The sequence below is a fragment of the Taudactylus pleione genome, unplaced genomic scaffold, assembly GCF_031769625.1.
Source record: "Taudactylus pleione unplaced genomic scaffold, aTauple2 ptg000278l, whole genome shotgun sequence".
NCBI classification, from domain to species: domain Eukaryota; kingdom Metazoa; phylum Chordata; class Amphibia; order Anura; family Myobatrachidae; genus Taudactylus; species Taudactylus pleione.
This window is the reverse complement of record NW_028284680.1, coordinates 82,492-101,712: the sequence shown is the minus strand read 5'-3', so window position 1 is coordinate 101,712 and position 19,221 is coordinate 82,492. Positions and strand designations below refer to the sequence as shown.

At 41.4% G+C, this 19,221-nt stretch overlaps 1 protein-coding gene across 1 annotated transcript in view; it reads right to left on the bottom strand.

Annotated features, from left to right (window-relative positions):
- LOC148513467 (potassium-transporting ATPase alpha chain 2) overlaps window positions 1-19,221 on the bottom strand; it is a 70,887-nt gene that overhangs the window by 39,950 nt on the left and 11,716 nt on the right. Inside the window, exons 2-4 of the mRNA XM_088481751.1 lie at window positions 6,807-6,962; window positions 2,669-2,728; window positions 170-373 (exon numbers count right to left, since the gene is read on the bottom strand). Coding sequence (XP_088337877.1) covers window positions 170-373; window positions 2,669-2,728; window positions 6,807-6,962 — 420 coding nt within the window. The remainder of the gene's footprint in view (window positions 1-169; window positions 374-2,668; window positions 2,729-6,806; window positions 6,963-19,221) is intronic.

Sequence of the window (19,221 nt, the reverse complement as noted above, 5' to 3'; positions counted from 1 at the left end):
CACCCGACACATTCGGGGTACATCAGAAGGCAGGAATCACAATTCTATTGGGGGAATGGAGCGCTATAAAGCCACAACATGTATAATATAAACCTGATGTCACCTAGCGGATAAGTGCAGCCTGGCAGACAAGTACCACACCGGACACCCAGCTCCCCATGCTGCTTACATTGTCCCGGGGTGTGGTGTGGTCCTGGGCATATTGGATGCCATATGCGATCCAGCAGAGGATGGCACCAGCCCAGAGGAGCAGCGAGAAGCCACCTATCATCTGTCTGAAGAACTTGACGATTTCAGGGGTGCCCTTGGGTGGCGTGAGTTCGTTGGGACCATCGCGAGCCAGAATCTCTGCAGCTTTTGCACGGGTGAGACCCTGTAAGGGTAAATAGAGGAAGTTACTCCCACACCTGAGAATGCTATATGCCAATAGGCTGCCTAGCTGAGAGTGAGGGAACAGGAGCCAAAACGTGGTTAAAATTAAACCACCCACCTGGATATATCCAGAAAGGAAACGTACAGAACACTGCGGCCTAAACCCAACTGGGCAGAGATTGTTCTGCTGTGCGTGCGACAGGTTGTTCTGGCAGCGGTGTGACCGTGATAACCATCTCTAAAACGTCGCTGGCTTTCATCTCTGGGCTCCAACATTTAAATACTAACTATAAATTTGTCTTCTGAATTCCTAATCACAGCATAAAATTCCCCCCATAATTCTGAGTACTGATTAACCAGAGCTGCACGGTGTGTGTACAGCGAGTACTGCAGCCGGTCATGGGCATCACACACCTGCTGATTGTATCTTGCAGCTGCTAAATGGCGTTGCTATTGGTATTTGTAGTAACAAACTACAATACCCGGCGCTCAATAATATCTACTGAAATATTCCACCTGCTAGCTAGTAGCAAACTTGGGGCCTGATTCAGAGCCGTTCGCTATTTGTGGTCGTTCGTTCAAAAACAAGGGGTGGCTATTCAAATGATCCGTTCGCAAATTGTAGTCTGTTCACACCTCTAAGTCTGAACGAGCGAGCAAAACATACGCTCGTTTTTTTGATAAAAACGCCCCCTGGCCGCACGCACCATACGTCATGTCCGCTATTTATTAGATTAATCGAGTACATCGTACAGCGTATGAACTGCTCGCTATTCTTGTGGTTGGTGTTTTCAACCGCTATTTTGCGAGCAGTTCTGAGTTAAAAAAAACCAAGTGACGTGGTCAATGACGCTGCTGTATTAATTATGCACACCCTTAAAACGCCCGTTTTGACCTTTAAGCACGCCTGCGTTCTGATCTCCACTCCCCGTTTTCAAGCACCTTCCCCTGTTACCACCCACATACGCCTCATTCTGTCACTCAAAATAGCAGGCCCTCGCTATATTGCGTACCAACGATTTTCGGCTGCACTGACTGGTTCGCGCATGCGTACTAAAAACCGTACGCATGCGCAGATGTGCGAACATCGCTCGGAACGAGCGTACTGCCGCTAGCGAGTGGCTCTGAATGAGGGCCTTGATCTCTTTTTGGTTCTTATTGTTTGAAGTTTTAATTGAAGAAATAAGGGTAACCCATATGCATGGAGTTAAATAATCAATTAAGCCAATCCTGGAAGCTTAAAAGGAGACCAAATGGAGGTTTGTCTCCAGTCTTGAAAAAGTCCTAACTTGCTATAGGACGAAACGCGTTGACCAGAGTCACTTAGTGCTTATCAGGAGGATCCAATATTACTGCAACCGCTATATTGAGCATTGGCCCAGCAGGACTTGCTGTATTTCCAGCTAAGAATTGGTATTGTTCCTCTAGAGGCGTGCTGGAATAGGGAGCTGCTGGAGGACTTCTTGCCCAGCAAGCCCTACCCGTTACACGCACAGCGGGACGTGCCGATCAGCTGACCTTGGATGTATCCAGCGGCTGGAGCCGCTACATTGTAACACGCGCCTGGGGCAGGAGTCACTGGAGGACTTAACGCCCAGCAAGCCCTGCATGATTTCCACTAGCGGTGCATGTGGATTGTGTCTACAGCCTTATGAGAAGGGCACATCATTCAGCACTTTCGAGGTGTACATCAATTCACATTATTGTATCCCGTGAGATATATACCTATTTGGATATTATTTCAACAATTGTGAACATCTCCATGGGATCGTATGTATACTAGCGTGGCCACGCACAGAGTACTTTAAATTGTATATTTAGAGATCAAGTTCATTCCTGCTTTTTATATATGTCTAATATAGTGTTCTTTATCTAGCTGCATTTGTCGCTATAATAATATTCAACTTCATCTGGAGTATTTAGCGTTAATATTGTGATTGTTCATGTGCAATTAATTGTTATTAAATAGATTATTTTATTGATCCGGTCTTCTATTCATTTGAACAGAGAGTACATACAATACATTGTATTGATACTAATTATTGCTACCCACCTTGCGCAGTAGCCACACAGGTTGCTATTGGTAGTTGTGCATTACAGAGACATGCCCCCTGCTGGACGCAGACAGGATGACGCAATTCCTTTCATATCATATATTTCATACTTACATTTATTTAAATGAACGATAATAACTAAACATCACGAGCAGATACAGTACAGTATATTCAGTGCCACACACAGAGCTTGTCACTGGGTTATAGCAGCGTATCAGCCCTAAAGCTACATTGTTACTCACTTTGAGAAGACTTGTTTCATATTTTGATTCCAGCTCCTCAATATCAAGTTTATGATCGTCCTGAAAGTCAGAGGCGACAAAGACAATGAACACAGTAATAAACAGAACAGCGTCATTTCGCTTTAGATAGTAAGCTCTTGTGTACAGGCTCCAATCCGCCCTTGTGCTTCAGTTCGTACCATGTAAAATGATGATACTTCACATATAATGGATAATAACAGTAATAATGAAGAATCACCTTTAAGTATCTGAACATAACTGCGGAATAGGTGATGTTCTTGGCTCTGAGTGATGACATTTGGGTGAATGACACAATTACTGCTCATACAATGAGCTTATTGCACACATGAAATATCAGGACACAAAGGCCCATAATGTCCATCTAACATCTGATGCCATCTTGTAGTGCCCTGGCCTCTATATGAGGGGCTCCTGCGTCCTTTCCATGGAACGGCCAGTGTAAATAAGCGGGCGGCCTGTTGTGTAGGGGACGAGACTTGTCATACCTGGCGTAACCTCTGTCATTCCAGCCTAAGGGCAGGGAATGCTGCGTCTGAGAGAAGTATGTACCCCCCTGGCTGAGACTTCATTCCACAGCAGAAATAACCTCAGACAGGCCGGACAAGGTTTGTGGCTCTGAGAATGGGAATGTTGGGTGATCCCTATAGGTCAGATTACGGTGATGACCTCACCTTATACTGTGATATACATTTTATGTTAATAGAACTAATTACTCTTTATAATAGATTCCCCGATCAGACAGTGTCATGTTTTCCCTGCCATCAAACACAACAATCATTGACAGCCTGGAATACAGTGTCCGTGGTATACCATGGTCTATAATTACTATACACAGAATACATACATTGCATGGCTGATGCGTCTGTACGTCGTCACCCCTTATCTACAGTAATCCTCGGCTACTGGTGCTGTACTGAGCCTGGCAGAGCTGTCTGTAAGTAACTGTGCCAGGACAAGTCAGCACTGCTCTAACAGGTAAATCCTGTAGACATGGCCCTCAGGGGTTACTTTGCACTGACTAATGAGAAATGCAACGGTGCAGGACAGGTTTGTCTATCTATATGTATGAACTGATATTCTTACTCTAAAGGTGCTTACACACTTGGCGATGTGCTCACCATCCGACATTGTGTCCGATTTCCCCCTGAACTCTCCCCAGCAGCTCCCCGGCAGTTGTGGGCACGATTTGGTGTTAAAAAACTGTCCAATGTGACTAACGATCTATCGTGCCTCCTAACTATTCCAGTGCATCGTGCCTCCTAACTATTCCAGTGCATCGTGCCTCCTAACTATTCCAGTGCATCGTGCCTCCTAACTATTCCAGTGCATCGGGCCGCCTAACTATTCCAGTGCATCGTGCCTCCTAACTATTCCAGTGCATCGTGCCTCCTAACTATTCCAGTGCATCGTGTCGTCTAACTATTCCAGTGCATCGTGCCTCCTAACTATTCCATTGCATCGTGCCTCCTAACTATTCCAGTGCATCGTGCCTCCTAACTATTCCAGTGCATCGTGCCTCCTAACTATTCCAGTGCATCGGGCCGCCTAACTATTCCAGTGCATCGTGCCTCCTAACTATTCCAGTGCATCGGGCCGCCTAACTATTTCAGTGCATCGTGCCTCCTAACTATTCCAGTGCATCGTGCCTCCTAACTATTCCAGTGCATCGTGCCTCCTAACTATTCCAGTGCATTGTGCCTCCTATACTATTCCAGTGCATCGTGCCTCCTAACTATTCCAGTGCATCGTGCCTCCTAACTATTCCAGTGCATCGTGTCGTCTAACTATTCCAGTGCATCGGGCCGCCTAACTATTCCAGTGCATCGTGCCTCCTAACTATTCCAGTGCATCGTGCTGTCTAACTATTCCAGTGCATCGTGCCTCCCAACTATTCCAGTGCATCGTGCCGCCTAACTATTCCAGTGCATCGTGACTCCTAACTATTCCATTGCATCGTGACTCCTAACTATTCCTGTGCATCGCGCCTCCTAACTATTCCAGTGCATCGCGCCTCCTAACTATTCCAGTGCATCGCGCCTCCTAACTATTCCAGTGCATCGTGCCTCCTAACTATTCCAGTGCATCGTGCCTCCTAACTATTCCAGTGCATCGTGCCTCCTAACTATTCCAGTGCATCGGGCCACCTAACTATTCCAGTGCATCATGCCTCCTAACTATTCCAGTGCATCGTGCCTCCTAACTATTCTATTGCATCGTGCCTCCTAACTATTCCATTGCAACGTGCCTCCTAACTATTCCAGTGCATCATGCCTCCTAACTATTCCATTGCATCGTGCCTCCTAACTATTCCATTGCATCGTGTCGTCTAACTATTCCAGTGCATCGGGCCGCCTAACTATTCCAGTGCATCGTGCTGTCTAACTATTCCAGTGCATCGTGCCTCCCAACTATTCCAGTGCATCGTGCCGCCTAACTATTACAGTGCATCGTGTCTCCTAACTATTCCATTGCATCATGCCTCCTAACTATTCCAGTGCATCGTGTCGTCTAACTATTCCAGTGCATTGTGCCTCCTAACTATTCCATTGCATCGTGCCTCCTAACTATTCCATTGCATCGTGCCTCCTAACTATTCCAGTGCGTCGTGACTGAGATTGTGAGATCTGCCCTACAGCACGGCAGATCTGAAGATGCAATGTATGACCAGCGGGTACGCGCATCGGCATCGTGACCGTGAGTGGAAACTCACGATTTGGGCATATTTTACACGATTTGTCGTCACGATGCGTCGGAATCGGATAAATCATGTAAAAAATCGCCGTGTGTGTAGGCACATTTACACAATGACCGGTCATTATTACGGTGTCTGACATCACTTTATTTTTGTGCTTATACTACTGAGAAGAGAAGTGATTGGCCCAATGCACAAAGACCCTAAGGGCTGTATTTACTAAAGTGAGTTTTTACAAAGGGGTTATTGCCCATAGCAACCAATCAGATTCTAGCTATTATCTTCTAGAAGGTGCTAGATAAATGTTACGTAGAATCTGATTGGTTGCTATGGGCAACATCTCCACTTCTAAAAACTCTCACTTTAGTAAATACACCCCTAAGCGTCACAAAAGACACAAGATGGCAGCAATTTCCTGCACAAGCTTTAAATGTGATGTGCACAACATGAGTAATGAGGGTACAGTACAATAACGGGTATATGGGTGAGGGCTTACAGTAGTATATAGGGTACATGTTACACTAGAGGGTAGATGGGCATAGAAAACACAAGGTTCATGGGCACCAGGGGTATGTTTCAGGGCATATGGGCATAGGAGGTATGACGTCTACAGGGTACATGGTCACAATACACTAGAGGCTAATGGCTACAATAGGGTTACCTGGGCATGGAGGGCACAACACATGGTATATAGACACCAGGTAGACTATAGAGTACATGGGCACAGGGGGGTCAGCACCTGCAGGGTACATACTGTAGGCTTGGAGCGTACAGTAGAGGTTACATGGACATGAGGGTACAGAACCTACAGGGTACATAGGAATGAAGGGCACAGTACATGGGCACAGGTGGTACAGAACCCACAGGGTATCTAGGCATGGAGGGCATAGTACAGGTTATATAGACATGGGGGTACAGAACTTACAGGGTACATAGGCATGGAGGTCACAGTACACAGTACATGGGCACAGGGGGTACCAGAAACATGGGTATGGAGGTTACATTACAGAGTACATGGGCTTAGGGGGTACAGTACCCACAACGGACATAGGTATGGAGGGCACAGTACAGAGTACATGTGCACAGGGGGTACAAGGCACATAGGCATGGGGGGCACAGTACGTGGGCACAGCGGGTATAAGGCACATAGGCATGGAGGGCACAGGGGGTATAAGGCATATAGGCATGGAGGGCACGGGGGTATAAGGCACATAGGCATGGAGGGCACAGGGGGTATAAGGCACATAGGCATGGAGGGCACAGGGGGTATAAGGCACATAGGCATGGAGGGCACAGGGGGTATAAGGCACATAGGCATGGAGGGCACAGGGGGAATAAGGCACATAGGCATGGAGGGCACAGGGGGTATAAGGCACATAGGCATGGAGGACACAGGGGGTATAAGGCACATAGATAATTTCTCACCAGCTCAAGTTCTTGCTTAAGGTCATCGACTTTCTTTCCTTTCTGTTTCTTCTTCTTCTTTGTCAGATCCTTATAGTCGCCGCCATCCTGTCCCTTCTCTGGATGTTCTACATCAGGTTTTCCAACAAAATCCACAGTGAAAACATCAGGCTGTCCCTGTAATAGCAGCATCATACGGCTGTCACTGTAATAGCAGCATCATACGGCTGTCCCTGTAATAGCAGCATCATACGGCTGTCACTGTAATAGCAGCATCATACGGCTGTCACTGTAATAGCAGCATCATACGGCTGTCCCTGTAATAGCAGCATCATACGGCTGTCACTGTAATAGCAGCATCATACGGCTGTCCCTGTAATAGCAGCATCATACGGCTGTCACTGTAATAGCAGCTTCATACGGCTGTCACTGTAATAGCAGCATCATACGGCTGTCCCTGTAATAGCAGCATCATACGGCTGTCACTGTAATAGCAGCATCATACGGCTGTCCCTGTAATAGCAGCATCATACGGCTGTCCCTGTAATAGCAGCATCATACGGCTGTCACTGTAATAGCAGCATCATACGGCTGTCCCTGTAATAGCAGCATCATACGGCTGTCCCTGTAATAGCAGCATCATACGGCTGTCCCTGTAATAGCAGCATCATACGGCTGTCCCTGTAATAGCAGCTTCATACGGCTGTCCCTGTAATAGCAGCATCATACGGCTGTCCCTGTAATAGCAGCTTCATACGGCTGTCCCTGTAATAGCAGCATCATACGGCTGTCACTGTAATAGCAGCATCATACGGCTGTCACTGTAATAGCAGCATCATACGGCTGTCCCTGTAATAGCAGCATCATACGGCTGTCCCTGTAATGGCAGCTTCATACGGCTGTCCCTGTAATAGCAGCATCATACGGCTGTCACTGTAATAGCAGCATCATACGGCTGTCCCTGTAATAGCAGCTTCATACGGCTGTCCCTGTAATAGCAGCATCATACGGCTGTCCCTGTAATAGCAGCTTCATACGGCTGTCCCTGTAATAGCAGCATCATACGGCTGTCCCTGTAATAGCAGCTTCATACGGCTGTCCCTGTAATAGCAGCATCATACGGCTGTCACTGTAATAGCAGCATCATACGGCTGTCCCTGTAATAGCAGCATCATACGGCTGTCCCTGTAATAGCAGCTTCATACGGCTGTCCCTGCAATAGCAGCATCATACGGCTGTCACTGTAATAGCAGCATCATACGGCTGTCCCTGTAATAGCAGCTTCATACGGCTGTCCCTGTAATAGCAGCATCATACGGCTGTCACTGTAATAGCAGCATCATACGGCTGTCCCTGTAATATCAGCATCATACGGCTGTCCCTGTAATAGCAGCATCATACGGCTGTCACTGTAATAGCATCATACGGCTGTCCCTGTAATGGCAGCATCATACGGCTGTCCCTGTAATGGCAGCATCATACGGCTGTCCCTGTAATGGCAGCATCATACGGCTGTCCCTGTAATGGCAGCATCATACGGCTGTCCCTGTAATGGCAGCTTCATACGGCTGTCCCTGTAATGGCAGCATCATACGGCTGTCCCTGTAATGGCAGCATCATACGGCTGTCCCTGTAATGGCAGCATCATACGGCTGTCCCTGTAATGGCAGCATCATACGGCTGTCCCTGTAATGGCAGCATCATACGGCTGTCCCTGTAATGGCAGCATCATACGGCTGTCCCTGTAATGGCAGCTTCATACGGCTGTCCCTGTAATGGCAGCATCATACGGCTGTCACTGTAATGGCAGCTTCATACGGCTGTCCCTGTAATGGCAGCTTCATACGGCTGTCACTGTAATGGCAGCATCATACGGCTGTCCCTGTAATGGCAGCATCATACGGCTGTCCCTGTAATGGCAGCATCATACGGCTGTCCCTGTAATGGCAGCATCATACGGCTGTCACTGTAATGGCAGCTTCATACGGCTGTCCCTGTAATGGCAGCTTCATACGGCTGTCACTGTAATGGCAGCATCATACGGCTGTCACTGTAATGGCAGCATCATACGGCTGTCCCTGTAATGGCAGCATCATACGGCTGTCCCTGTAATGGCAGCATCATACGGCTGTCCCTGTAATGGCAGCATCATACGGCTGTCCCTGTAATGGCAGCATCATACGGCTGTCCCTGTAATGGCAGCATCATACGGCTGTCCCTGTAATGGCAGCATCATACGGCTGTCACTGTAATGGCAGCATCATACGGCTGTCACTGTAATGGCAGCATCATACGGCTGTCCCTGTAATGGCAGCATCATACGGCTGTCCCTGTAATGGCAGCATCATACGGCTGTCCCTGTAATGGCAGCATCATACGGCTGTCCCTGTAATGGCAGCATCATACGGCTGTCCCTGTAATGGCAGCATCATACGGCTGTCCCTGTAATGGCAGCATCATACGGCTGTCCCTGTAATGGCAGCATCATACGGCTGTCACTGTAATGGCAGCATCATACGGCTGTCCCTGTAATGGCAGCATCATTCGGCTGTCCCTGTGTAATGGCAGCATCATACGGCTGTCCCTGTAATGGCAGCATCATTATACGGCTGTCACTGTAATGGCAGCATCATACGGCTGTCACTGTAATGGCAGCATCATACTGCTGTCACTGTAATGGCAGCACCACTGTAATGGCAGGGTGTCTGGTCTGCACACAATGCTCAGTGTCAGTAAGTATCACACACACACAATGCTCAGTGTCAGTAAGTATCACACACACAATGCTCAGTGTCAGTAAGTATCACACACACAATGGTCAGTGTCAGTAAGTATGACACATGCACACACAATGCTCAGTGTCAGTAAGTATCACACACACAATGGTCAGTGTCAGTAAGTATGACACACGCACACACAATGCTCAGTGTCAGTAAGTATGACACACACAATGCTCAGTGTCAGTAAGTATGACACACGCACACACAACGCTCAGTGTCAGTAAGTATCACGCACACACAATGCTCAGTGTCAGTAAGTATGACACATGCACACACAACGCTCAGTGTCAGTAAGTATGACACACACACAATGCTCAGTGTCAGTAAGTATGACACACACACCATGCTCAGTGTCAGTAAGAATCACACACACACCATGCTCAGTGTCAGTAAGTATGACACACGAAAACACAATGCTCAGTGTCAGTAAGTATGACACAAGAAAACACACAATGCTCAGTGTCAGTAAGTATGACACACGAACACACAATGCTCAGTGTCAGTAAGCATGACACATGCACACACAATGCTCAGTGTCAGTAAGTATGACACACACACAATGCTCAGTGTCAGTAAGTATCACACACACAACGCTCAGTGTCAGTAAGAATCACACACACACCATGCTCAGTGTCAGTAAGTATGACACACGCTCACACAATGCTCAGTGTCAGTAAGTATCATACACACACAATGCTCAGTGTCAGTATCACACACACACAATGCTCAGTGTCAGTAAATATCACAAACACACAATGCTCAGTGTCAGTAAGTATCACACACACAATGCTTAGTGTCAGAAAGTAGCTCACACACACAATGCTCAGTGTCAGTAAAAATCACACACACAATGCTCAGTGTCAGTAGGTATCACACACAATGCTCAGTGTCAGAAAGTATCACACACACACAATGCTCAGTGTCAGTAAGTATATCACACAATGCTCAGTGTCAGTAAGTAGCTCACACACAATGCTCAGTGTCAGTAAGTAGCTCACACACAATGCTCAGTGTCAGTAAGTAGCTCACACACACAATGCTCAGTGTCAGTAAGTAGCTCACACACAACGCTCAGTGTCAGTAAGTAGCTCACACTCGCCGTCCGTCCATCAGTGCCGCGCTCTTACATACATCAGGGATGTTCTGCTGGGCAGGTTTTTATTGCCAACACTTTTATTTTCCAAAGATAAACTCACTTTTCTCTACCTTTAACAGAAAGTAACAGTCTGACACCATTGTGGGTTATTATGGACCATATTCCTGACAATAGAGGCGAGGACATAACTAGCTACTATTACACTGTAACATCTCACTATAAGGACATAACTAGCTACTATTACACTGTAACATCTCACTATAAGGACATAACTAGCTACTATTACACTGTAACATCTCACTATAAGGACATAACTAGCTACTATTACACTGTAACATCTCACTATAAGGACATAACTAGCTACTATTACACTGTAACATCTCACTATAAGGACATAACTAGCTACTATTACACTGTAACATCTCACTATAAGGACATAACTAGCTACTATTACACTGTAACATCTCACTATAAGGACATAACTAGCTACTATTACACTGTAACATCTCACTATAAGGACATAACTAGCTACTATTACACTGTAACATCTCACTATAAGGACATAACTAGCTACTATTACACTGTAACATCTCACTATAAGGACATAACTAGCTACTATTACACTGTAACATCTCACTATAAGGACATAACTAGCTGCTATTATACTGTAACATCTCACTATAAGGACATAACTAGCTACTATTACACTGTAACATCTCACTATAAGGACATAACTAGCTACTATTACACTGTAACATCTCACTATAAGGACATAACTAGCTACTATTATACTGTAACATCTCACTATAAGGACATAACTAGCGACTATTACACTGTAACATCTCACTATAAGGACATAACTAGCTACTATTACACTGTAACATCTCACTATAAGGACATAACTAGCGACTATTACACTGTAACATCTCACTATAAGGACATAACTATCTACTATTATACTGTAACATCTCACTATAAGGACATAACTAGCTACTATTACACTGTAACCTCTCACTATAAGGACATAACTAGCTACTATTACACTGTAACATCTCACTATAAAGACACAACTAGCTACTATTACACTAACATCTCACTATAAGGACACAACTAGCTACTATTACACTGTAACATCTCACTATAAGGACACAACTAGCTACTATTACACTGTAACCTCTCACTATAAGGACATAACTAGCTACTATTACACTGTAACATCTCACTATAAGGACATAACTAGCGACTATTATACTGTAACCTCTCACTATAAGGATGTAACTAGCTACTATTACACTGTAACATCTCACTATAAAGACACAACTAGCTACTATTACACTAACATCTCACTATAAGGACACAACTAGCTACTATTACACTGTAACATCTCACTATAAGGACACAACTAGCTACTATTACACTGTAACCTCTCACTATAAGGACATAACTAGCTACTATTACACTGTAACATCTCACTATAAGGACATAACTAGCTACTATTATACTGTAACCTCTCACTATAAGGACATAACTAGCTACTATTATACTGTAACCTCTCACTATAAGGACATAACTAGCTACTATTACACTGTAACATCTCACTATATGGACATAACTAGCTACTATTATACTGTAACCTCTCACTATAAGGACATAACTAGCTACTATTACACTGTAACATCTCACTATAAGGACATAACTAGCTACTATTACACTGTAACATCTCACTATAAGGACATAACTAGCTACTATTACACTGTAACATCTCACTATAAGGACACAACTAGCTACTATTACACTGTAACCTCTCACTATAAGGACATAACTAGCTACTATTACACTGTAACATCTCACTATAAGGACATAACTAGCTACTATTACACTAACATCTCACTATAAGGACATAACTAGCTACTATTACACTGTAACATCTCACTATAAGGACATAACTAGCTACTATTACACTGTAACATCTCACTATAAGGACATAACTAGCTACTATTACACTAACATCTCACTATAAGGACACAACTAGCTACTATTACACTGTAACCTCTCACTATAAGGACATAACTAGCTACTATTACACTAACATCTCACTATAAGGACATAACTAGCTACTATTACACTGTAACCTCTAACTATAAGGACATAACTAGCTACTATTACACTAACATCTCACTATAAGGACATAACTAGCTACTATTACACTAACATCTCACTATAAGGACATAACTAGCTACTATTACACTAACATCTCACTATAAGGACATAACTAGCTACTATTACACTGTAACATCTCACTATAAGGACATAACTAGCTACTATTACACTGTAACATCTCACTATAAAGGACATAACTAGCTACTATTACACTGTAACATCTCACTATAAGGACATAACTAGCTACTATTACACTGTAACATCTCACTATAAGGACATAACTAGCTACTATTACACTGTAACCTCTCACTATAAGGACATAACTAGCTACTATTCTACTGTAACCTCTCACTTTAAGGACATAACTAGCTACTATTACACTAACATCTCACTATAAGGACATAACTAGCTACTATTACACTGTAACATCTCACTATAAGGACATAACTAGCTACTATTACACTAACATCTCACTATAAGGACATAACTAGCTACTATTACACTGTAACATCTCACTATAAGGACATAACTAGCTACTATTACACTGTAACCTCTCACTATAAGGACATAACTAGCTACTATACACTGTAACATCTCACTATAAGGACATAACTAGCTACTATTACACTGTAACATCTCACTATAAGGACACAACTAGCTACTATTACACTGTAACATCTCACTATAAGGACATAACTAGCTACTATTATACTGTAACATCTCACTATAAGGACACAACTAGCTACTAATACACTGTAACCTCTCACTATAAGGACATAACTAGCTACTATTATACTGTAACATCTCACTATAAGGACACAACTAGCTACTATTACACTGTAACATCTCACTATAAGGACACAACTAGCTACTATTACACTGTAACACCTCACTATAAGGACATAACTAGCTACTATTACACTGTGTCATCTCACTATAAGGACATAACTAGCTACTATTACACTAACATCTCACTATAAGGACATAACTAGCTACTATTACACTGTAACATCTCACTATAAAGACATAACTAGCTACTATTATACTGTAACCTCTCACTATAAGGACATAACTAGCTACTATTACACTAACATCTCACTATAAGGACATAACTAGCTACTATTACACTAACATCTCACTATAAGGACATAACTAGCTACTATTACACTAACATCTCACTATAAGGACATAACTAGCTACTATTACACTGTAACATCTCACTATAAGGACATAACTAGCTACTATTATACTGTAACATCTCACTATAAGGACATAACTAGCTACTATTACACTAACATCTCACTATAAGGACATAACTAGCTACTATTACAATGTAACATCTCACTATAAGGACACAACTAGCTACTATTACACTGTAACATCTCACTATAAGGACACACCTAGCTACTATTACACTGTAACATCTCACTATAAGGACACAACTAGCTACTATTACACTGTAACATCTCACTATAAGGACATAACTAGCTACTATTACACTAACATCTCACTATAAGGACATAACTAGCTACTATTACAATGTAACATCTCACTATAAGGACACAACTAGCTACTATTACACTGTAACCTCTCACTATAAGGACATAACTAGCTACTATTACACTAACATCTCACTATAAGGACATAACTAGCTACTATTACACTAACATCTCACTATAAGGACATAACTAGCTACTATTACACTAACATCTCACTATAAGGACATAACTAGCTACTATTACACTAACATCTCACTATAAGGACATAACTAGCTACTATTACACTAACATCTCACTATAAGGACATAACTAGCTACTATTACACTAACATCTCACTATAAGGACATAACTAGCTACTATTACACTAACATCTCACTATAAGGACATAACTAGCTACTATTACACTAACATCTCACTATAAGGACATAACTAGCTACTATTACACTGTAACCTCTCACTATAAGGACATAACTAGCTACTATTACACTAACATCTCACTATAAGGACATAACTAGCTGCTATTACACTGTAACCTCTCACTATAAGGACATAACTAGCTACTATTACACTGTAACCTCTCACTATAAGGACATAACTAGCTACTATTACACTGCATCTCACTATAAGGACATAACTAGCTACTATTACACTGTAACATCTCACTATAAGGACATAACTAGCTACTATTACACTGTAACATCTCACTATAAGGACATAACTAGCTACTATTACACTGTAACCTCTCAATATAAGGACATAACTAGCTACTATTACACTAACATCTCACTATAAGGACATAACTAGCTGCTATTACACTGTAACCTCTCACTATAAGGACATAACTAGCTACTATTACACTAACATCTCACTATAAGGACATAACTAGCTACTATTACACTGTAACATCTCACTATAAGGACATAACTAGCTACTATTACACTGTAACCTCTCACTATAAGGACATAACTAGCTACTATTACATTGTAACATCTCACTATAAGGACACAACTAGCTACTATTACACTAACATCTCACTATAAGGACATAACTAGCTACTATTACACTGTAACATCTCACTATAAGGACATAACTAGGTACTATTACACTGTGTCATCTCACTATAAGGACATAACTAGCTACTATTACACTGTAACCTCTCACTATAAGGACATAACTAGCTACTATTACACTAACATCTCACTATAAGGACATAACTAGCTACTATTACACTAACATCTCACTATAAGGACATAACTAGCTACTATTACACTAACATCTCACTATAAGGACATAACTAGCTACTATTACACTGTAACATCTCACTATAAGGACATAACTAGCTACTATTACACTAACATCTCACTATAAGGACATAACTAGCTACTATTACACTGTAACCTCTCACTATAAGGACACAACTAGCTACTATTACACTGTAATATCTCACTATAAGGACATAACTAGCTACTATTACAATGTAACAACTCACTATAAGGACATAACTAGCTACTATTATACTGTAACATCTCACTATAAGGACATAACTAGCTACTATTATACTGTAACCTCTCACTATAAGGACATAACTAGCTACTATTACACTGTAACATCTCACTATAAGGACATAACTAGCTACTATTACACTGTAACCTTCACTATAAGGACATAACTAGCTACTATTACACTGTAACATCTCACTATAAGGACATAACTAGCTACTATTACACTGTAACATCTCACTATAAGGACATAACTAGCTACTATTACACTGTAACATCTCACTATAAGGACATAACTAGCTACTATTACACTGTAACATCTCACTATAAGGACATAACTAGCTACTATTACACTGTAACCTCTCACTATAAGGACATAACTAGCTACTATTACATTGTAACATCTCACTATAAGGACACAACTAGCTACTATTACACTAACATCTCACTATAAGGACACACCTAGCTACTATTACACTGTAACATCTCACTATAAGGACACAACTAGCTACTATTACACTGTAACATCTCACTATAAGGACATAACTAGCTACTATTACACTAACATCTCACTATAAGGACATAACTAGCTACTATTACAATGTAACATCTCACTATAAGGACACAACTAGCTACTATTACACTGTAACCTCTCACTATAAGGACATAACTAGCTACTATTACACTAACATCTCACTATAAGGACATAACTAGCTACTATTACACTAACATCTCACTATAAGGACATAACTAGCTACTATTACACTAACATCTCACTATAAGGACATAACTAGCTACTATTACACTAACATCTCACTATAAGGACATAACTAGCTACTATTACACTAACATCTCACTATAAGGACATAACTAGCTACTATTACACTGTAACCTCTCACTATAAGGACATAACTAGCTACTATTACACTAACATCTCACTATAAGGACATAACTAGCTGCTATTACACTGTAACCTCTCACTATAAGGACATAACTAGCTACTATTACACTGTAACCTCTCACTATAAGGACATAACTAGCTACTATTACACTGCATCTAACTATAAGGACATAACTAGCTACTATTACACTGTAACATCTCACTATAAGGACATAACTAGCTACTATTACACTGTAACATCTCACTATAAGGACATAACTAGCTACTATTACACTGTAACCTCTCAATATAAGGACATAACTAGCTACTATTACACTAACATCTCACTATAAGGACATAACTAGCTGCTATTACACTGTAACCTCTCACTATAAGGACATAACTAGCTACTATTACACTAACATCTCACTATAAGGACATAACTAGCTACTATTACACTGTAACATCTCACTATAAGGACATAACTAGCTACTATTACACTGTAACCTCTCACTATAAGGACATAACTAGCTACTATTACATTGTAACATCTCACTATAAGGACACAACTAGCTACTATTACACTAACATCTCACTATAAGGACATAACTAGCTACTATTACACTGTAACATCTCACTATAAGGACATAACTAGGTACTATTACACTGTGTCATCTCACTATAAGGACATAACTAGCTACTATTACACTGTAACCTCTCACTATAAGGACATAACTAGCTACTATTACACTGTAACATCTCACTATAAGGACATAACTAGCTACTATTACACTGTAACATCTCACTATAAGGACATAACTAGCTACTATTATACTGTAACATCTCACTATAAGGACATAACTAGCGACTATTACACTGTAACATCTCACTATAAGGACATAACTAGCTACTATTACACTGTAACATCTCACTATAAGGACATAACTAGCGACTATTACACTGTAACATCTCACTATAAGGACATAACTATCTACTATTATACTGTAACATCTCACTATAAGGACATAACTAGCTACTATTACACTGTAACCTCTCACTATAAGGACATAACTAGCTACTATTACACTGTAACATCTCACTATAAAGACACAACTAGCTACTATTACACTAACATCTCACTATAAGGACACAACTAGCTACTATTACACTGTAACATCTCACTATAAGGACACAACTAGCTACTATTACACTGTAACCTCTCACTATAAGGACATAACTAGCTACTATTACACTGTAACATCTCACTATAAGGACATAACTAGCGACTATTATACTGTAACCTCTCACTATAAGGATGTAACTAGCTACTATTACACTGTAACATCTCACTATAAAGACACAACTAGCTACTATTACACTAACATCTCACTATAAGGACACAACTAGCTACTATTACACTGTAACATCTCACTATAAGGACACAACTAGCTACTATTACACTGTAACCTCTCACTATAAGGACATAACTAGCTACTATTACACTGTAACATCTCACTATAAGGACATAACTAGCTACTATTATACTGTAACCTCTCACTATAAGGACATAACTAGCTACTATTATACTGTAACCTCTCACTATAAGGACATAACTAGCTACTATTACACTGTAACATCTCACTATATGGACATAACTAGCTACTATTATACTGTAACCTCTCACTATAAGGACATAACTAGCTACTATTACACTGTAACATCTCACTATAAGGACATAACTAGCTACTATTACACTGTAACATCTCACTATAAGGACATAACTAGCTACTATTACACTGTAACATCTCACTATAAGGACACAACTAGCTACTATTACACTGTAACCTCTCACTATAAGGACATAACTAGCTACTATTACACTGTAACATCTCACTATAAGGACATAACTAGCTACTATTACACTAACATCTCACTATAAGGACATAACTAGCTACTATTACACTGTAACATCTCACTATAAGGACATAACTAGCTACTATTACACTGTAACATCTCACTATAAGGACATAACTAGCTACTATTACACTAACATCTCACTATAAGGACACAACTAGCTACTATTACACTGTAACCTCTCACTATAAGGACATAACTAGCTACTATTACACTAACATCTCACTATAAGGACATAACTAGCTACTATTACACTGTAACCTCTAACTATAAGGACATAACTAGCTACTATTACACTAACATCTCACTATAAGGACATAACTAGCTACTATTACACTAACATCTCACTATAAGGACATAACTAGCTACTATTACACTAACATCTCACTATAAGGACATAACTAGCTACTATTACACTGTAACATCTCACTATAAGGACATAACTAGCTACTATTACACTGTAACATCTCACTATAAAGGACATAACTAGCTACTATTACACTGTAACATCTCACTATAAGGACATAACTAGCTACTATTACACTGTAACATCTCACTATAAGGACATAACTAGCTACTATTACACTGTAACCTCTCACTATAAGGAC